General features: G+C 44.1%; 1 protein-coding gene across 3 annotated transcripts in view; it reads left to right on the plus strand.

Annotated features, from left to right (window-relative positions):
- The window catches only part of LOC135913949 (oxysterol-binding protein-related protein 9-like), a 39566-nt gene extending 17910 nt beyond the window's left edge, over positions 1-21656 (plus strand). Inside the window, exons 11-21 of one of the 3 annotated variants that reach the window (XM_065446650.2) lie at positions 2530-2563; positions 5015-5070; positions 6640-6779; positions 9435-9631; positions 10550-10761; positions 12091-12265; positions 13077-13173; positions 17586-17724; positions 19220-19311; positions 20450-20555; positions 21270-21656. In XM_065446650.2, the coding sequence (XP_065302722.1) occupies positions 2530-2563; positions 5015-5070; positions 6640-6779; positions 9435-9631; positions 10550-10761; positions 12091-12265; positions 13077-13173; positions 17586-17724; positions 19220-19311; positions 20450-20518 (1211 nt within the window). In that variant the 3' untranslated portion in view covers positions 20519-20555; positions 21270-21656. The remainder of the gene's footprint in view (positions 1-2529; positions 2564-5014; positions 5071-6639; positions 6780-9434; positions 9632-10549; positions 10762-12090; positions 12266-13076; positions 13174-17585; positions 17725-19219; positions 19312-20449; positions 20556-21269) is intronic. The other 2 variants (XM_065446649.2, XM_065446651.2) reach the window with 2 other exon arrangements.
- Positions 21657-22514: the final 858 nt, after the last annotated feature.

Raw genomic sequence — 22514 nt, forward strand, 5'->3', positions numbered from 1 at the left:
ACGCGACGGCTCAAAACGCTGGCAACCAGGACAACCACTGCGCTTCAGACACACGCCTCTCTGACTTTGACCCCGAAAGTTGCGTAGCTGGCCAAGCAATTAGCGAAGTCGTATCCTGGCACCGGCAGCTCGAACTCGCACTCAGTGCAACACAGTGGAGGAAGTAGCTGCTGCTAATGAGAGCGAACGACACGGACGTACGCGACCTGAGTCCCTTCAGTATTCAATACCGCTCACCATTAAACACGTAGAGTCGACCTGCGCCTCAGGCTGCGCTTTCAAGTATTGCGCTTGGCTGTGGATAAGGAGGGGTAAGGGAGAGGTGACGTGAAGGCGAGCGTGCTGTGAAATATCTAAATTTAAGAGGGCGACTATAGCATTTGTCTGCACGTGTGTGCATACAAGGAGGTCATAAATGACGGCATGCTCAAACAAAATGTTGTCATTCTACTAGCAGCGATTATTTCTTTATTTACGTTTTTGCACCGAAGCAGTCCCTAAAATCAACGCATTCTTGTCTGCGTCCGCGTTTCGGCATCTCCAGTTAAATATCTCAAAACGCCGATAAATATAAGGCTAACTCTCATTTAGGAATCTCGTTCTACACGAAAAGAATAAATTTTTAAATAAAGATATGGGAATAGAATCACACGAGTAAGTTTCCTTATATTGAAGCGTTGAGTAGTAATAATATTGCGAAAAATTCGTACCGTCCGAATATGTCAATATGAGAATTTGCCGCAGAGTTCGTACTTTCTATGAGAGTATCACAGACTACCATTTCTTTTTATTTATAGCAATTAAAACAATTTTACGTGAAATCATTGGTTGCTTCTGGTCACGGAAACATTGTGAATATCTACCTTAACTCTTTATTACATTTACCAAACGCATAGCGTTACGGTTAAGCGTATTTCTCACCGTAGGCACGGAGAGGTATTCCTCATAGCGGCAATACCTCAATTTTATTGTGTTTACCACAGAGATCGCTAAAGAAAGAGACATATTGTTCGTGTGAATGGTAGCCGAAAGCGATAGGTACCTTCTAGTACGCACAGGCAAAAACGTATACACGCTGAATCCTTTACCAATAAATACGCTGACAACGCTTAACCGTATGCATATAGCGGACGGCGCGGGTCAGTAAAACAGAGGCCGGGAGACATCTAAGAGATCGGAGTTGGCGTGGGACGGACTGGGTTGACCTTGTGCGCCACGCCAGAGTGTTGCGGCCCCGAAAAGCGGTGATGGGTACAACAGAAAGCACGTCCTGACTGTCCGGCACGAAAGTCGAGTCACGGATCCACAGTGCGGGCTTGACAATATCTCGGCCCCGGCGCTATTAAGATGACGAACGAGTCGGAGGGGTCGGGTCGCGCAAGACTTTCCGAGGCAGAATAAGCGGGAGCATATTAAAAAAGAAATGAGAAGAGCCGCGAAGGAGAGGAAGAATTGCAATTTTACGCAATGCGTGAAGCAAAGAGAGAGAGAGAGAGAGAGCTTTAGCTTGCGCAACACCGCTGGCCAAACGACGTGAATCTGCCTCTTTGAATTCCTTGGTTTCCTTCCCTAACTCAACAGTGTTTCAAAAAGCAGGCTCGTAAAGATCCCACCACGCAGTGCGCCAACTTTCGCGCATACGAATGTATATTGGCTCTGGCATGACTCCGCATATACGCTGTCCGACGCAGAGTGAAATTCGCATAAGCGGGCCTCCAGCCTTCATCTGCGCTAGCGGTTATTTTGCGTATGCGTCGTAAATTACGTCTGCTGCCTATAGAGGGCAATAACCAATAGAGACGCGTACTAATAGCGTTGTGGTGTGTAACTAACATGTAAATGTACGTAATTACGTAAATGCACACTGCCCAGTGGTGGTCCGCCAATGTAAGCACCGTATATAAGCAAGGTTGTTGTTTTTTTATTTCCTAAGAAAGAAAGAAATGCATCACCAATTAGCTCCACAACGTGCTTTGTTAAGCGTATATAATTAAGGGTACGACGTAAAACCGTCTGGTTATCTAAACGCATCATTAGTAGACATGGTCACTGACAAACACCGGAAAAATATTCACGTTTTAGAATATGTATTGACCAACGTCAAGAAAATATATATTAACACTTAGGGACCTGTACGCATCCCGAAACGTCATTTCTTATTTCCTGTCCTGTTCTACTAATTACGCAATGTAGCTTTTGTAGTTCAGAAGCCTTCTGTGGCTGCTCCTTCCTTGTATGCTTTCTTCAAGAAAAATCAATTCAATTCGATAGTCACCCCGCAACATAACACACAAACACATGCTTCCGGTGGTCACTACAGAATTTGGAGTTTTCTTTGGAGTTTTGTTTTTCCTGGCGCATGCAACAGTTTTTATTGAAGTCTGCTTTTCGGTTGCCTGATAAGCGAATTTCCAGTTTTCACATGATTTATAAAACGCAAGACATGAGTTAAAGCTTCCTCTTTAGCCCGTGAACGAGAAGCGGTGTTCTTATTTCATGTCACTAATCAGCGTCACTTGTCCATTGCAGACGTACACGCCGACAACAAGAGTTCCCGGTCAATGTGAGTAGGCCTCCAAAATCTGAGTCTCACTTCGTTTGCCGTACATATCCTGGCTGGCCTAACGTGAACAGGGGCCCTGTAACGTAAAACTGTTCCAATGTGTTCTTATTCCAATCTCCTGTCGTCAAATTTATGTAACCGCCGACGCAAGCATCGTGCGTTGACCCACCGCGTTGTTTGAACAGGCCAATGAAACGTTCTCTTCGTTTATAGGAGATAAGTTTTGTTTGATTTCAAAACAAATAGCATTGCCTACGTTGACAGGCTCTTCTTATCAAATTGGCTGACGAGTGCCGAGAAGAAAGCAGAAGTGGATAGATTTTTGGTCGGACCGTAGATAACCGGATGAGGAGGGTGGTGATGGCGTCGGCGATTGGCCCACTCCTCCTTGCGTAGCTTACAGTGGCTGTTAGAAAATCGCGGCGGCGTGCAACGGAAGGGTAAAAAAAAATCACCGATGATTACGATACTCTTAAACACGAAATTTGAGCGCAGCTTTATACGTGTTTCCATTTCGCGATATATTAGACAGTTTTAGTTTATCGTTTGCGGACAAACGTAGAGGCGCTGCGTATGAGAAGAAATAGCGTTCTCATCATTGTGCATGCTCTGAACGTTGTTTGGACTCTGTGGTTTACGTGCTCTATGGTAACGTACGTTATTCGGCGAGTTTAGCGTTCGTAATGTTTACGGACGCAAAGAAATAGCGCTGTTGAACATGGCGGCACCCACGGCTTCCTCGTCAGCGTGGATTCTCGCGATGGCTACGCTCTCACTCGCGTTGATCGGCAGTAACTATCGAAACGAACTTACGCCTTCTCTAAACGATCTTGCCACACCCTCCCCCTCCGCTTTCCTTCTCGCGCTCTCTTCGCTCTCACCATTTTTCTCATTCCCCGCTGTGCTCCACGTTCGCTCTCACGTTTCCTTGTGCTCGTTCGCTCGGTTACGAGGTACAGGACGCCGACGCCGAAGCTGGCCGCACGAACGGACGCCTAAGAGTTGCGCTCTAAAATGCCGCCAAAACGAACCATCAAAAAAAGAAATGTTGGCAAAGCAATGTCGTGTGCGTGCTGAAAGGGCTCGACAACATTATGCTGCCGCACAAAAAATTCCCCGGCAGCTGCGAGTAGTCGGTGCCACAGCCACAGAGGACAGCCATATTTTATTCATTTCGGAACGGAGCAGAATCCGGCTATACCAAGAAAAAAAAGAAAACTTAGTTTTGTTCGGCATATTAATGCATATTTACCACGTACATGTCACTCTGACGCGGTAATTTTTCGCCGTTTTGTAATGTCGCGTGACACACAGGCGAAGTTGGCTCAGCCCGAGAACTTTGGCCGATAGCGGAGCTATAATGGGAAAAAATATGTGGAATCAGAAATAATTATTTTTGTTTTGTTCGGTCTAATCCTGCATAATCAGCGTGCACACGTCATATCAGACAATACTTATCGCTGGGCTAGTTGGTTTATCTTATTCCTCGAAGTTAAGACGCAACCAAGGGAGGAAAAAAGCTTTAGGACAGTTTTTACTAGTAGCAAGTGACGCTCTTTCCTGTCCGAAAGCATTTTTTCCTCCCTTGGTTGCGTCTTAACTTCGGATTCATACCAGACGGCAAGTGTTAGTGGTATTCCTGATGCCACATGACAGACAAGCGAAGTGGGGGTGGCCTGAAAAAATTTTGATCAATCGTGGAGGGCTGATTGCATTAATGGAATAGAAAAGATTGCAATATATTTACGTTATAGCGCACCAGAGCGATAGCAGATGACTTGGCAGCGAGTGGCAATAACAATGAGCATGAAAGAGAAGTAAACGCTAACTTGCGACTGCAAGGAATAAACTGCACGTGCACGCGCTCAGCGACTATACGTAGTGGCGCCACGTGTTGTCTCAAGTGCGCTTCTGTAGCACTGTGTTCATCCAGATTCGAGCCCAACATATCAATCGTTCAAATCCTACTCATAGGCGGCATTATATGAATGCGAGTATAAACATAATATATTGCGCACCAGGATATAGTGCCACTATACAATACCGCTCGGATCAAAGCCCACAGACGCGACCTGGGCCGATATCTTGTAGCGATGCCTTTTCCGATTCTATGCCTTTTCAGGCTTTTCGCGCTTGGCCAGTGGTCAGAGCGACGGTCTGCCCACATTATCAAGGGGATCAGGCGGCCGTGTGTGGTGGATGATAGGAATAGCATAGAATAAGGCATAAGGCATCGCTACAAAATAGCGGCCCTGTACGTTTTTATCGAGTGATCGAGCGTGTACATGCGTGCGTGTGTGCGTGCGCGCATGCGTATTCTATTCAAATGTATTCTCACAATAACGGAGCTTGTTGTGGTTAGCCGTGCTTAACTTACGAACCCCCCGTAAATAACTCTCTGTGCACGCTTGTACTCTGCGCGGTGATCCAACGGACGACCGCACCCTGTAGGATGACCACCGCCACGGCTCAATCCAAGCGGCCAAGCCAGAACAGCAGCGATTCTTGTAAGTATTCCTTTCCTTGTGAAATTCGTACGTCACACAGTGGTTGATCATCACACATGATGCGGCCTTTGTCGAAACGCCGTTAATAAAAAAAAAGTCAACTGACAATGGCGTAACACTCTCAGTTCACAGTAAAGCGTGCTGCTCACGGCGCTGAGGGACGCGGACAAACAATACATGGAAAAATATTGGAGGTTGGAATGCGCAACAGTTTGACGATACACACAGAAGAGACACACACCACAGAGCGCACCACAAGCGCTCTGTGGTGTGTGTCTCTTCTGTGTGTATCGTCAAACTGTTGCGCATTCCAACCTCCAATATGCTATACCAACAAGCCCAGTCGTCAACCTTGGCAAGTTACATGGAAGAAGGCACGGACAAAACGGAAACGGGGCGCGAATTAACAGCTGTTGTGTTGCTAACACGCAGTAATCATCATGCAATACTGATAATAATCCTGCGTACACTTAGCCAGTAATCCGAAATCTTTGTCTCTCACTTCGAGCTTTCTCAATGCCACGCTGCAGGTATAGACTCGTTCACATACGGCTGCCGCGATGAAGGGCTTCCGGCAATGTGTACTGCAACGAAGCGTTGTCGCAGAATATTCGTTGCACGCTGCGTTCGAGAGTGGCCGTCGGTCACGTGCTCTATCACGTGCACGCTACGTAGTGAATGCTGACGGCGTTGTACTGCTACGCAGTCTGCGTGGAAGCCTTCACTGAGAACAGTAAAACAGTCAAATACGACCACGCTCGAACGCAGCTTGCGACGCATCCAGCAGACACAGACCCCTATAGTGCTTCCAAAGCGTGCGACGAATCGCTTATACGGCTTCTTCGTATTTTACGTATCAATTGTCACATTGGCATACATCTATGAATGACTCTTTTTCTTCCACTTTGCACCTTTGGGAAAATCTTGCTGTAGCTTTCCGGCATTTATAATGAAACAAATATCGCACTTAAATGCATGCTTTAGCAGAGAGTGCCACTGTAAAGGCACAAAGGCCTCGGAGAGTCAAGATTTCCAATATATTGGAGACTTCCGAAAAAATTAAAAGAATGTGATGAACCCGCACTAACGCTTTAAAATGCAAGCTAAAATAATATAAACGTGTGGCAAGAAATTGACAGCACAAGTCTCAGGATGTCTCAGATGAACTCCAAACAGCCCAGCGCACTATTCTTGATATTCTGAATTCGATACCTCAATTTCCTCATTTAAGCTCTGTAGCCTTAACGCAGAGACCACATTAGCGTTTCTGATACGATCCGGAAAGCGTCCAGCTGCGGATGATATCGCAAACCAATTACTATATAATCATTTCCATACGAATTAATGCAGCTTAATACCATTTTCTTATTGTACTTATTCAACCTCTATGGCTATAAATAAATGAAACGTGTTGTTTTAGTTTTACTTGGCGCTTGGGCTGCGAGGGATCGAGTGAGACTGTTCAGGTCAAAGGTCGTACAAAGCCATAGCTCTACCTCTTCGATAGCCCGTTAAGCTGTCGACAGCCCTCTGCATGTCTCACTCTAGTATATGGACGTTGATACCCAGCTGAGAGTTCGGAGACGGAACCCTCCTCTTCATCGTCGGTGTCTTCGGCCGATCATCGCTGGCAGGTCGACACGCTGGTGGGGCGGGGGCAGGCGCCAGAAAATCGGCCGCCGTCGAAGCATCACACAAGGACACCACCGGTACGTAGATCCGCGAAAGCGTTGTGGCAAGCTTAGCTGCAGAGAAGGAAAACGCACGGTCGTTCTCCTAACTGAAACTAGCAGTGGCATGACATTTTCGAATCTTCATTTTTCGTTTACAGCTAAGCCGTTAGCCTCTAGTTGGTCGGTATTTTTCGTGTCCGTCAGCAAAATAAATAAATAAATAAATTGAACCAAATAGAAGGCATACAACACAGAGCTCAGAATTCATTTCAATAACGAAAAACACAAAACAAGCTTCAAAGCTGCATGATGAATGATAAAGCGCCTGCGAACAATGCGAGACACGTTCCTTCTCCCCGCGTGTGTTTCCAGGTAAAGATTACGGTTGCATAAGCTGCTCCGGTGGTAAAGGGGCAACATCATCGTACGAATCAGTGAGTGACGTCACCAAACTTCATATAGAAAAGCGAGACCTGCCTAACAGCTCATTCAGTTCATTGCAAGACCGCTATGGGCGGACCACACAAAGTTAAGAGTCCCGAAGAGCAGCGTGGATACGATGAGCGTCTAAGAGTGCAAAATCGTAATGCTCAACAACGGTGTCGTGCTAAGACTAGGCAGAACAATAAAACATTCCATATCTTCATCGACGGAATTTGAGCGGTTTTCCAACAGCTTCGCTGGCCATCCGCTTTCCCAGGGTCAAGATGGCGAGTCATAATTTTTTTTTTTGCTTCTCATCTTCATCGTTCTCCGTCGATATAAAAACATTAAAAAATAATTGCGGACAGTCTCAAAACATCCAGAATAATTTACAATGATAGCTTTTCTCGTTTAATTGCAAGAATAATGAGGGCCACACACTGCTCCTATGAGGCCAATTCCTGTTCTGGCGAGGAATGAAAGCGCAGCAGGGGACGGCAGAGCACTAAACGCTCTAGAAAAGACGGGAAATTTGCAGGCATTAAAAAAAATGGGGTCGGCTGGCGCAAGACAGGGGCAATTGGATCCACATCGATGGGAGGGGCTTTCGTCCTGCAGCGGGTATAAAAGTACGGAGGTTGTGAACGATGACGTTGAACGATGGATGAAGTACCTTGCTGCAAGCCGGTTTCCGTTTCGTTTTCCACGAGCTATATATGTGTTATGATGTCATGAGGCTTGAATGGATGGGGGTAGGTCACATGAGAGTAGATCATCGCAAAGTTTTTTTTTTTTTTTGTAGCGCTCGTTCCGGCTCGTTCGATCATCTATGCCGCGGCGCTACTTGATCCTTGCGTTTCTTGACGTAGATGACCAAGCTCCTCCCAAAGCGGTCGCGATGTTCTCGTCGAGGTGAGCACGAGTGATGTCGTACAGAATCGAGCCACCGAACTTCCGAAACTGCTGGATCTCTCGATCGTCGAAGGATTACATTGAAAAATAAATGTGAAGCAAGGTATAGTTCGATCAGCAGGATACCGATAATTCCTCTCGTTACCCTTCAACAGCTAGGGCACGTGTAAACATCGTGTCTACGACGTTCCGAGCACCGTGCTTATATTTTCTTTTACAGCGAAGATGTTAAGCGCAGTTCCGCAACGGTTTTCTAGCGGCGGTGGAGGCCCACTTGTATCGGCGAGGTCGCGGTATGAAATGCCGATTAACGAACACCAACCGACGCAACCTGCGTCAGAGCCACCCGAATTTGCTTTGAGACGTAATTATCCATGATGATAATATGAAATAAAAGTTACCTTACACATACCTCACTCAAACAGAGAACTTTGTTGCGCGGTTTATTATAGTCAGTAATCCGTATTTTTTTTTCCTTCTCGCGCCACATTTTGTCGGCTCCACATTGCAGGTTAGCTGCGAGTTAGTTGGGCTGCAGCGGTGCAAGCCGATGCGGTGGCCATGGTTTTTATCAAATGTCACTTTAGCTCAGGTCCAACTATATAAAATGCCGTTTATTCAAGTACATGTAAAAAGCAGAAATACTTTTCTGACATAACCTCTGGACTAATTTCAGTGAAACTTGTTGCATTTCAGAGAGAAAATTAAACTACAGTAACTCTTGAAAGCGGACTTTTTTACTCATGGCCTGAATTTTTTTTTCTGTTTTGCAAAAATTGCCGAATATTGGTAAGGTTGAAAAAAAAAGAAAATACGATGGTTTCCCTTCGGTCTCATCTCGTGAATTAAAGACGTGCGACAACTGCGAAGGCGCTCCTCGTCACGCCAGCATTATGAGACGCCTTCCGCGCATGCGCTAAACCTCCCTATCGCTTTCAATGTTTCGCGTTCAGGCGAGACTGCCTTCTCTTTTTTTTAAAAGCGAAAACAATTTTGCGCGCCAGTGTGTAGTGCAAGTACATAGTACCGTACCGACACTTCCTTCTTGGGCGAGTTGGTTAATACACACTGAAGCCATTGTAGCGTAAAGGAGCACCGACTAAGAAGAGGACCGTAGCGCCCGTGGTGTTCTGTCCTCTTCTTCGTCCGTATTCCTTTGCGCTACAATGGATTCAATGTATACAGTGCCGCTCGAATCAGAATGCACAGTTGCGATCTGCGCGTTTTTATTGGGCGACCGTGATAATACATTTCCACTGTGCAGACGATTCGCAACGAAGAGTCTCGCTCTACACCACCCTCCAACTTAGCGGGTTCGACGCTCTGCCATGCGTGCATGTGTCTTTATTTGTGCAGCTATCCTTGATGCTTGGGACCAGCCGCATATGGGAAGAAACCCTCGGTCCAACGGCACGCACCCTGGGCGACCTCTGTTCATCGCTTCCCTTCGGCGAGAGCCTGCTTCATCTCGACTACCCGATGCCGCTGCTCCAGGCTCGCTCGTGTCTTCAGGCCCTAGCCGACCTGTTCGCCTGCCCGGAGCTGTTTGCGGAGTACGTACTGTACTCACTTTAAGCGACGCCCGATACGTAGTGGAGCAGGGATACATAGCGTACGCTGTGGAGCACGCGCTGTACTATCAACGCGGGCGGCCTTAGCCTGATTGCCCGAAGGTGTCTTGTTTACAGCGAAAGTCACTAATGTCCCGACCCACGCCAACGTTGTTTCTTTGTGTTACTTTGTTTATGTTAATTACGCACCATGTGACGTTCTTTGAATCGCCGCTCGCTGAGCTACCAGCGCGGATAACCGCTCTAGTGAAAGCAACGAAATCTTAGTGTGACGAAGATAACACGGACATCATGTCTGCAAAGCGTGCTCCTTGGCAGAACGAGCCTTATTGAGGCGAAGCACGCTTTACGGGAGTTTTTAAGATATTATTTTTTTTTTCTACAGAGATTTATACACCGAAAATTTGCTGCACATTAAAGAACATTAAGTGATCATCTTTATTCCAAAGCCGTCCCTTTCCGCGTCTCTCATAGAACTTGTGCGACATTGGGACGTTAAGCATCGGTGATGGGCACGCTACATAGTCGTCGTGTTCTGTAAGCACCTTGGTCTCGTCCCACGTCTTTCTTGCACTAGTTAAATAAGTCTCAAGTCTACACAGGCGTTTACACAAGGGGTGAAGCAGTTCTGGGAGATGGAGGTCAGAGCACCCCTTCCCATGAAGCAGGGGGGTACATAGCATATGTTCCTAATAGCTGCACCATTGCAGCTGTGAGGCGAATTCCCATCAATCATTAGAACGCACTGACGTACCTGCAACCTGTGCTCGAGCATCCTCTGACCGCTCGCGAGGACACCGGCGGCACTTCAGGCAAAAATTCGAAAGAGCGGATGGTGCAGGTTCCTTTGTTAGTTTCAGAGGATCAGCGCGTGATTCCCGCTCGCTCGCTTGCGCGCAGGATCGGCTCGTCGACGCGAGCATCGGAGCGAATGCTACGCGCGTTACGCTGGTACCTGGCCGGTATCCACTATGTCAAGCGAGGCGACGACATCACCAAGCCGCTGGAGCCGGTGTTGGGAGAGACACACCGCTGCACGTGGCCCCTGCGCTGCGGCCAAAGCATGGGAGACCTGCAGTACGACGCTGAACAGGTCTCCGTCAACCCGCCGCGTAAGGCAGCGCTCATGGGGGCGGCGTACGAGATCGGGTACAAAACTGACCGTTATGGCAAAACAAATTTGCCGCTTCGCCATAATGCGAAGCGGTGGTACGATAGCTGGCGCAGTTCTGGTGCGCAGTAAGCCTTTCACTGCTTCGGGCGGTATCGGCCATATAATATGGGAGTGTGCTGGCTCCCCAGGGGCCAAGGAAAACATTGACAGTAGAGAAGCCTGGGAGGCCTTGCTCCAGAGCGAGGCTGAAGACGACCAGCGTCGAGCGATCCGCCTGGCCGTTGAGGCCGTGAAGACTCACCGTCCTCAACGCGCAGGAACTGCTTCGTCCTCCCCCCTTACCTTCATGTAGGTTAAGAGGTGGGCACCCCAGCTCGTTAGAATAATAAAGTTTTCAATCAATCAATCGGTTGAGGAAAACGTTCGCCGGTGCGCACGAGCATTCTTCTTTCAAAAAAAAAACTTTGATTGACGCCTTTATTTGAAATGATGGTCTGTGGCATAAGATGGCGGCACTTTAGTCATGCCTCCAATCCGAGTCGTATTTTTGTTTGCGTAGGTGGCGCTCGCCGACGGTAGAGGAGAAGAGGAGGGACTCGACTGTCTGCTCCTCCTAATCCTCTTTCCTTTCCTGCCCTTCGCTTTTTGCAACTGGCTTCGTTTATATTCTTTTACATCGCCGCTGGTTTATGAAAGGATGCAGAATGCGGTGTCAGCCAATCGTTCTAACGAAGGCTCAAGAAGCCAGATAGAGTACTGTCCATGCACAGCATCGGCGGAGTAACGGAATAAGTTGTACTTCAATTGGCAATCAATTTGTGCGGACGCTGTGTGTGTGTGTGTCTGTGTGGGTGGGTGTGCGCGTGTGTGTGTGTGAATGAGAAAAGAGGGAACTGAGGAGCCCGATTTTTATTAATCATATCAAAAGAAGCCAACAAAGACACCAAGGACAGCACAAGGGAAATTACTTGTACTTGCTAATGCAATTAAAACAATTACGTAAATTAATGGGAATGAAAGTGGATTAAAAAACAACTGGCCACAGGATGGACACGAACCCACGCCTTCGCATTGCGACTGCGATGCTCTTGCCAAATGAGCTACCGCGGCGCCGTTTTCCAATATACTTTCTGGGGCATTTATACTACTAGAAGTAATCCTGGGAGTGTTAGCCAGCGCCACCATTTGAAAACCTAGGCAGCGGATGTGGAACGTCCTTTCTGCTTAATTTTCTAATTTTCAGCACAATCGTGGAAATACTTGTGGCACTAAAAAATTTCTTTAATAAGGCCCTCCGTAATTCTCGTTCATTCTTTTTGTCTCGCAGAGACGTGTCTGTACGCCGAGTGCACCTCCAACGGCATACGAGCTTTGGCACAGCTTCGGCCGGAGGCATTTAGCGTCGGTTCGTACGTGCAGATCCGGCTGCACGGCAAGGTCAGCGTCTACGTGAGCCAGTATTCCGAAGAATACCTGTTCGAGCTGCCAGCGGCATGCGTGCGGTGCGTCGAAATTAACCAAGCGTGGAGTTTCAAGGTCAATGGAGTGTCAATGGAGTGTCAATGGAATTTCAATGGAGTGTTTCAACACTCCAAAGTCAATGGAATGTCAATGGAGTTTCAATGGAGTGTTTCAATGTCAATGGAATGTCAATGGAGTTTCAATGTCGGAATAACATCCCCCTTAACATTTGTATTAATTTCAGCACAGGGTAGCCAGCCGGTACTCACACTGGCTAACCTCCCTGTCTTTCTTCTCCTTTGTCTCCTCCTCCTCTCCTCCTGTGAGAGCAATAAACACCTTCCCGGCTGGAAAAGGCACCCCCGAAACTTAGTCCTGGCTGCACGACTTTTTGAATTCTTTGTGAGCAGCACAATTGCACCACGTGGACTTTGTAAACGAAGACATTTTAGAATTGCGTGCAGCCTGACTATGGCACCACACTATGTATAGTGCTTCAGCCGCAGGTTTGCAGTCATGTGGACGCGTTGCTTCTTCACCCAGCTATATGTTTGCTCAATGAAACGAAAACACTCTTGCACATTCGCGCAACTTTCGTAGTACACCCGTGGGGGAGGTTTGTGGGGGGGAGGGGATAAGTGTGCTGTAGCATCTAGTGCCACCCAATGTTTCGCGAAGACTAGTGATGATTGGGTGCTTCTTGGACGAAAATACCCTTAAAGGGTGTTACGATTCACAATTTTCACCATAAAGAGGGTAAATTCATTAAGTGCATGCGTGTCAGTCTGCTTCTCTCTGGGCTTATCATATTAACCATTAGCACTTATAACACCACATCCGCTCTTATTGCAGAAACATTTCAGGCAAGCCCTGGTTCGAGTTTTGCGGCGTCGTGAATGTCAGCTGTCGCCAGACAGGCTATCGCGCCAAGATGAAGTTCATGGCTAAGGTACGATCCGCCATATTCGCTGCTGCTACGCGTCGCTGTATTCTCGTGCAGACGACAGGTGCAGACTTTGCGCGTAACACGCACCAACCTGTCTGATCCTTTTAACACCGCATTTCCCCGAGTGTCGCAATATGAATTATTGTTCTGGTAACGAAGCCTACTTGCATTGGCATTGTTCCTATATATAGTCTTTTTTTAGCTGCACCAAATTTTTTAAAGATTGTTTATGGCAGATTTATTTATTTATTTATTTATTTATTTATATCCATTCCTGCCATAGCCCAATATAGGGCTATGGCAGGAATGGGAACATTATACATTACTATACATTAGACATTAAAAATACACATGTACACGAAAAGATGAATGATCAAAAAGAAGTGCTTTAAATGTTAGCGAAGTGCTTGCCAGTGGTAGCTGCAAAATCTTTTAGTGGTAGTGAACGAATGTTACCGGGTAGAAAATTCCAAAGCTCTATTTCAAGTGGGAAAAAACTGTACTTGAATGTGTTAGTACGAGTATAAATAGGTGTTATGTTCAAGGCGTGGGAGCTACGGGTACAATTTGCGTTAGTAAATGTGATATAGTTACAATCAGAAAGACAGGAGGAGGAGTTATTAAGTGCATATAAAAGCTCTAAGGCTTCAATGTGTTAACGTGAAAGTAATTGCTCAATGTTCAGAGATTGTCGAGCCTCTGTTGGTGAGAAACGGCGGTTGTAATTTTGGCAAATGAAACGGATAGATTTTCGTTGAACGTTATTGAGCGAGCTTATTTCACACTGTTTGTACGAGTACCAAACGACAGATGTGTATTCTAGAACATAGCGAATGAACGTTTTATATAATGGCAGTTTAGTATCGCGGGGGGTCTGAGCTAAAGTGCGGCGCAAATAGCCTAAATATGTGGCGTAAATTAAGTAATAAAAACGTTTATTAGCATGATTACGTTAATTATTTATTTCAACATTTTTATTTATCGTATAAGTAATGGCCGCCTCGTCGAGTAATTTAGATCAAGGGTTATAACTGTGTTATCTGCCATAGGCAATGTTTAAAAATTTTGGTGCAGCTAAAGAAAAAAAAACACCCTGTGTGTGTGTGTGTGTGTATATATATATATATATATATATATATATATATATATATATATATATATATATATATATATATATATATATATATATATATATATATATATATATATATATATATGGGACAGCCTTGTATATAAACTCGGAGAGAGTCATCTGATGATGGGTGACACAGCGTTTCTGTCATCAGTGTGACGGCATGTAATGTAGCTACGACCGTCTAACCACATTACCCAAGAGGGAATCTATGTTAGGGGAAGACTTACGTATCGCCAAATCTATGCAAGTGCTAGCAATTTTATGGTTGGGCAAAGTCGCCAGGTTGCGGCCACAATGGCTCCATTTTGAGCGAAAAGTCGCTAAGTCATGATGATAATTACTTGCTCACAGTTTTCTTTTTCTTAGATCTTTGTCTTGTTACCTTTTGTTAACATACCTCCTGCTGTGGCAAGTCAACGATCAGAATGTGAAAAAAAAAGAGAACAACCCCCCTTTTGTGGAACGGTGTCACATATCAAGGTTATGTTTTGCCAAGAGAAGCGGCTTTAATACATCCAAACAGTTCACAAATTAGCTCTTCGCTGTCGTTAGAAACAAAACCGGCGCACATATATCCCCCCTTGGAATAAATCATGGGCGAGGCATTGACCTCAGCCAAATTTCCTTAATCAATTTCACCGGAGGTAATTTGCTCGCTAACTTAATCATTTAAACAGGAGCACTAAAAAATCGCTAATACCCCCAAAAGGCGGGTGTCGTTAAGACGATCAAAAACTCGCTAAATTTAGCCACATTCTACATAAATTACGAACACTGCTTTAGGCGTCATTAAGAGGAAATTGTAGTTCGAGGGTTCCTATCTAAACACATGGGAAAGGAGGAATCCCTTTTCTCGGCAACCACTACACCGAATTCGATGGGGTGTGTTGCCTATGAAAGAAAAGGTTAAAATCTGGTGTCTTTCGGAAGCGGAATTCTTAGTTACGCCGTAAATATTTTAATAAATATTGTTGAGAATCCCAAAATTTCGAAAAACGAAGCTATCAAATTCACAATTCTGCAAACTCAAATGCCCGAGCATGGTGGCAATGAGAATTTTTTTTTTCTTCTGTTCTCTAACCTCTGTTGTGCTACTGGAATTGCAAAGTTTCGTTTTTTTATAAGTGTATATACTTGTCCTTTGAACAGTATGCATATATGTGCTTTTTGGTCTTTATATGTATAAGGTGACAATAAAAGTTTAATTGTATTTGGTAGTTGGTGTAGGTCCATTTCTTTGTTTATTTAAAGCAGACTCACTATAGCAGAATGCATTCAAGCGCTCGGCCAATGTAATATATATAACGGTCGGGTCCTTGAATGTGTGCCGGCCACTATTGTCGCTTCAAGGTATGTGTATATCTGGAATATCCGTTGGACGTTCCCCGGATATACATACATACATACATACATACATACATACATACATATATATATATATATATATATATATATATATATATATATATATATATATATATATATATATATATATATATATATATATATATATATATATATATATATATATCCTGAACGTGCCCTGAATATCCATGTTGGATGTCTGCATCGGATATACTACGGACTACAAAGCGGTTACCTTTGGATTTCCCAGTGACGTCGCTTGGACGTACGTCGGACGTTCATGGATATTCCACGTACATCGCGACTATCCAGAAAGGACGTCCGTCGGACGTTGCCCGGATATCCGTGGTTATGGGCAATTATGTAAACCACACCTAATATTTCATCTAAAGCGGACAAATATGATGTATTATGTACCGGTATGAAGCACATTATTATTATGCGAGTATGACTTTTGCAAAACACTCGTACACATTGTAACAAATTTACATCAGCTGCAAATTCATATATTTAATTTTTTTCACTCTTTCGATGCTCTAACAGACGCAGTTTACAGAACAGCGATATGTGTTTTTGGAGCCGAGTAATGCATTTACAAACATGGTGCTTTTACTTTTCTTGAAACATATCATTATCTTGGCAATTTTTCAAAGAAGGAAAAAAAAAATGAGTTCATGCTCTAAATAGAAAATTCACTTCCAACAGTCACTAGAGTTTAGCTTCCTCTCTCAATTGCAACAGATTTGATTGAAACGTTTCTGCGTTTTACATGTATTTGAATAGGCGGCAACGGAGTTGGCGCCGAGCTAAAGCTTCCTTTTTAAGCATATCCAGTGCATAGTGCCTACTTCATCCTTCCTTGCAAACGCAAACGGCGGCATACTTTTCAAAGTATGGAGACACTAGAGAGACGTATCAGTAAGCTCCACAGGAACTTCAGTGAGCATGCTGTCTTCTGCAGCGAGATCACTGTGTCAACCGGCAACTTCATGATCAGATGGTCGTGCTTTCCGCTTAGCTATCGAGTTTGCAAACCTTGTTAGCGCGAAAACGGGGCATTTAGCTCCCAACCGTACAATGCAAACGAAAAAAGTAAATTCCAGCAGAACCCATCGACGATTGTCTAAGCTATACGCAGGTTTGCCGTAGTTATCGCCACATCCGCTAAATTTGATCTCGGTAGCATTTGTAGTTATAACTAAATGCCAGGACAGCGGGCTAAATAGTGCGCCGGTCATAAAACATACTCATAACGCTCCGGAGCATTTGCATACGCAATTTATTGCAAAGGAAGTAACTCACACGCTTTGAACTTTGCCTACGCATCACCCATAATCTGTGCCTTATTTTCGCTAAATATGAGCAAGCTGCATCGTCTAGTTCATCGACGACACCAGAGACACCGACTAAGAACCTCGTATGACACATGAAAATAGGGGAGAAAAACCAGGGTTTTTCCGACGCTTCTATTTAGGCCAGGAGCATGAACATTTTACCACACATTACACACGACTCCCATTATTTCTACCGAGATTGAAGTTTGTATCTTGTGCATTTGTTTTAGGAGTGTGTGAAAACATTGCAAATAACGGCAGCACAGCACTCTGGAACGCTTGAATAAGTAACCTTCGACAAAAGCTGTAAATAACATACACACATAAAACATTCATTGTTCGTCATTCCCAATATGCTTTCTACTTCAACGAACTATAAACCCCGTGCCTCGCATAGCTCACCGATTATACTTCGCGAAGTTATAGCAGCCGTAGTGTATGGACTCAAGGTAACATCCCTTGGTACGGACGTTGCGATAGCAAGCAGAATTTCACAAGTGTCGTGCGGTCATGCGCAAGCATGTCGTGCGCAAGCATATGAACCCATCCGCGCGTTTTCTTGGTTCTCCGCTACCACGAAGCGCTGCTTTGCAGGCTCCGATGCCAAGCAGTCAGAGACACAACATTCAAGTGGACGTCTACAACCCCGTCTTGAATCGACCCTTCGTGCGGCTGCACGGTCGATGGACGGACGGCGTGACGGCCTCCTGGGCATCTGGAGTACGTGGACACAGTTGCATGCAGCTCGCGGGTGCTGCAGCGATTTTTTTTTAAAAGCACATCGAGTGTCCACCGCATTAGCCGTTAGCCTCTAGTTGGTCGGGATTCTTGTGGGCCCGTGCTCACCTAAAAACAGTACCTAGGCCTAGCGACAACGGCCACTCAGACAGACCTCAAACGGCATCTGGAAAAGAGCCTCGTCTTCCAGTTTCTGTGCAACACAATTGTTTTCTCGTATATTCGCATTACAGTCCGAAGCTATCATGTCTGCAGCTTGTGCACAAGTCGTGATTTACGAAATTTCTGACGCAATTCACTTTGAAAAATCCAAGTAGTTCAATAAGACACGCTTGGCGGGGGCAGGGGCTAGAACAATGAGGATGTATGCTGCGCGTGCGCACACGTTCGCACATGCGTCACGTACGTAGCTTGTAGTGGTGCTTGTCTAACATCCGCAACAGCTTCGATGTACATCCACTGTAACAGAATTGAATGGACGCGTTTTTTTTTTCCGTTTTTGTAGTGCCCCTTTGCTATTGGCGGACCTGCGCCTCCTGCCATTAAATGTTTGGCTTCCCCATGGCGCTTACGTGCATGGTAGATAAACTCGCAGCTTTTTCGAGAACTCTCATCCAATGTGCACGGGTACAAAGAAATTCGTTTTTCACCGTATCCACTGCAAGTAATTTGATGACGTTTGATGTATTTAAAAGAAACTTCTAAAATCTAGCCACAGTAGGTAGCAAATTTTCTTTTAGGCTGTCAACTTTTTCACAGAAATCATTGAAAATTTAAAAAAAAGTTTAGTTTTCTACTCTGTGAGAGTAATAAATTCTGTAAACTGCACCTATTAAGGCATCTAACTTGGACAAAAATGATCTATTACACACCACTCTCAAATATATCACTGATTTGTAAGCAGTACTTTATCATAATACTTGGATGATGTGAAGAGAGGGAAAGCTCGCGTTATATTTGAAGCATGGTCCTCAATATGACATGAGGTACTTTCACAGGCCAGTCAGATAATCGCCTGCTGCGCTAAGGGGCAGGGGTTGCTGTAGTAAGCGTTGTGTATACTTGTCTACTTCCCATTATCATACAATTTTCCATATCTGTAGTCTATCTCCTGCTGTTTTTGCTGTGTCAAATACGAAGCCGACTACTGTTCGCGTGCGTGCATCGCCCAAAGAGTGCCTGTTAAGAAGCAAAGAATATGCTTACTCCTTCTGGCATAACGCTAGGCTAGACATGTCATCAGGTGTATACGAGAGAGAGAGATAGGGTATGATGTCAAAACAAAACAACCGGCTGCTGCAGCGAGGCTACCCCAATGACTTAAAGAAAAACTCAAGGATATACCTAGCAAATGCTTTGCCTTAAAAAGAGAAACTGCAATGTTACACAGCCAACTCACCTAATGAAGTATCGTTTAAGTTTGCTCCTTACAAGCACAAATCAAAGGTCAAGCTTCTCTCATTTTTTCTTGTTGCAGGAGACGAAGGAAATCCTGAACGCACGGTTACTCAAGCAGGCCCGCCGGGAACCTACCTTCATCACAGAAGACAATCCCAAATGCTCTACCATGTGGGTGGCAACTACAATTACAGCCATGAGTTGATACATTTGTGCTTTGTAAACAAAGTGTAAAACTTTGCTACAGTGTCAATCAGGGGAATTTGTGGCTGCTATCCTTTAATAAGTTAGGCATTTAAATACCACCTTTAAGGATCTGCTGATATAGTGTTAAACTGGTACAGTGTTAGAATCAAAATGAAAGAAAGAAGCACTCACTTTAAGTCGCTAGCTATCAAAATATGGCCTAGCTAAGCAGGCGCAATCACTTTCTGAGCAAGTCAGCAGGTGTAAGATTCAGATACACTGGAAAGCCAGGGGTGTCAGAAAGCAATTCAGATGCTGATGCAATTTTTCATACAAAAATACGGATTTCTATCAGTGTAGTTCCATATTAGGGATATTGTATTTGGGAGCATGATCACCAGCACCTCATGGTTCCTGTGTCTGTGTATAATCTTGGTTAAAAAAAAAAAGAAGCTTATGCTTTTATTTCATACTTATGTTCTACCTACAATATTTTGTTCCTTAGGGCTATGTGATGAAATGGCAACATGGTAGATGCTAGAGAATTTAATAATAATAATAATATTTGGGGTTTTACGTGCCAAAACCACTTTCTGATTATGAGGCACGCCGTAGTGGAGGACTCCGGAAATTTTGACCACCTGGGGTTCTTTAACGTGCACCTAAATCTAAGCACACGGGTGTTTTCGCATTTCGCCCCCATCGAAATGCCTAGAGAATTTCATGTTGGTGAATATGAGGGACAGTGAAGAATTTCATTTCAATAAATTATTTATCCCATAACTAAGTTGCATTCAGGACTTTTAGCTGAAGACCTTTGCATTAAAAATGGTAAACATATGTTAATATTCTGCAAGCTCTACTAATAATTTTTGTTCTGCTGTATTCAGTGGTGCAGACATGGTAAAGAGAGAAGCTAAAATACTTGTCACATTCAAGAACATTGATAAATAATTTGACCAACCATAAGTTGAACATGCCAACAGAGTGAAAAACAAGGTGCACAATAAAAACAAAAGCAAACTGTTTGAAACAGCAATGCCATGAATACTTTGGACAGACTTTGCTCAGCTAAGCCCTCCCCATTGCTTGTTTCACCATGTGTAACCTGTTTTCAACGCAGAGTATGGCGAACTGTTACGGATGTGCTGCGTCGCAAAAAGCTTCAGGAAGCCTACGATCGGAGGCTTAATGTGCTGAAGTCAACTGAGCCAAACTACCAGCCCATGGTAACAGCTCCAATAAACATATTTTGAAAGCATTTCAAATGCAAAGGTGTTGTTTGATTAGACTCGTGAATACTGTCACAGAGTTCTTTTTTTTTTTCTTTTAGCACGAATTTCCAGATTGAGGAACATCATTGAGAAGTTGAAGAAGCACGTAACGTGTCACCAATAGGGCGAAGTAGAACAAATTGCTTGTATCAAAAGTGACAAATTTGTACAGGAATTTGATTTTGCTGTCAAACCTACAAAGACATACACACACAAAAAAATATGTTGCATGTAATCAGAGCACAGCCATACCTTACCATAAAGAACATGGCTATAATAACCGAACGTCACAAAGCCCACAAAAAATAAGTTGCAAGTAACCAGAGTACAGCCAAACCACAATATATTGAAGATGGATATAATGAATAGTCAAACATAAAATAAATCTGTTTTCCTCAATTACATTAGTATCTAACAAATGTTTGCCTAGAATATCGTATACAATGAGGATATTTCCCCGTGAGATGACAGCGCAACATAGCGGGACTTGACTGTATTTGTTATTGTGATGATGATGATGAAAAATGTTTATTTGCTCTATATTTGTTATTGTGAGCAGGGTCCTGGGAATATCTGTTTTTATTTCATTAATACCAACATACTGACTTAGGATACAGGACCAATATCTGCCGATTTCAACGTCTCTAAAAAGATGTTTCTTTACTGCAGCTGTTCAAGAAAGAAGGGGACACCTTCAGCTACAAAAATGATTTGAAAAGAAAGTCCGAGAAGAAACTTCAGTAGTGCCTGGAAATGTTTTTCTACACCGACAGCACTGCAAGACTGCTCCGTGCCTACCCACCATCAGAGAACTGTTGCATCGGTTTCTAATAAGCTGTAAAGACCTTCAAAAAATTTTTATCTTCATTGTGCACATACAAAGAAGCTATATTATAGTCTCATCTTTACCTACTGCCTTAAAAACATAATAACTTCTGCCACTCAGTTTTTCTTTTAATGCAAGTCTCATGTTACAGTTGGACTTTTTCCTAAAGATTCTGCACAAAATTTCCGTAGTTGTCATTGTGCAAATAAAAAAAAAGTTTTCATCATTTTTTTTCTTCAGAATATGTATTATTAAAGTTAAAATATTTGTCCCTGAAAGATGAATATATCACATATACACTCAGATCAGCTGATGTGCATAACCCATTAGCAAGTAAAAAACACACTGACACATCTTTATGCTGATAGCTACACATGGCTAATCATGGCCTGTTGGTTTCATCGGAAGAAGATTACCCTTTGCACCTAAAGGACACAGCCAACACAAGTGCAAAATCAAAATCAACAGCTCACGAATTTTTTTGTTTATCATTAGCTGGAGGTATAGGTAATTATGTTGTTATGAACATAAGAAGTATTAAACGTGAGCTTCCATACACAGAAAAGAAAGCCTAGCTATGCAAGTTAAACAACACGAAAGCCAAATATACACAGCTAGAGTAATAAATCACTCTTATAGAATTTCTCAGCATTTGTTTGGCATTAGGAGATGACTAATTCCCCAAGTGAAAATCGCAACTGTAGGCAGCTCGCAACTGGAAACAGCAAATCACCCAATGCTGGCAGATTGTTCAAGAAATCAGACAGCTTTAGTATAGCGTATGCTATACCATTGTGTAGGCTATAATATAGCAGGTTGTCACTGCGCATGCGCAGAATGCTAAAGGACCCATAGAGCATAGCGTATGCACGCTACTTCTCAGATTTAGCATTAGCGTCGTTGCGTGGTTTGCAGAGTTTGCGTGAAACATGGCGGTGGTCCCGGCTGCCCGCTTCGAATTGACTTTGGCGTTGCTTTTGTAAAATGCACTTGGTTCGTAGCAAATGATTGTGTAAATGGCTTTTGCTTAGTCTCAGGCCGCTTCGACGACACAGTATTATGAATAACCTTGTGGTGTTTTCAAGATC

The sequence above is a fragment of the Dermacentor albipictus genome, chromosome 5 (genome assembly GCF_038994185.2).
Source record: "Dermacentor albipictus isolate Rhodes 1998 colony chromosome 5, USDA_Dalb.pri_finalv2, whole genome shotgun sequence".
Taxonomy (NCBI): Eukaryota; Metazoa; Arthropoda; class Arachnida; order Ixodida; family Ixodidae; genus Dermacentor; species Dermacentor albipictus.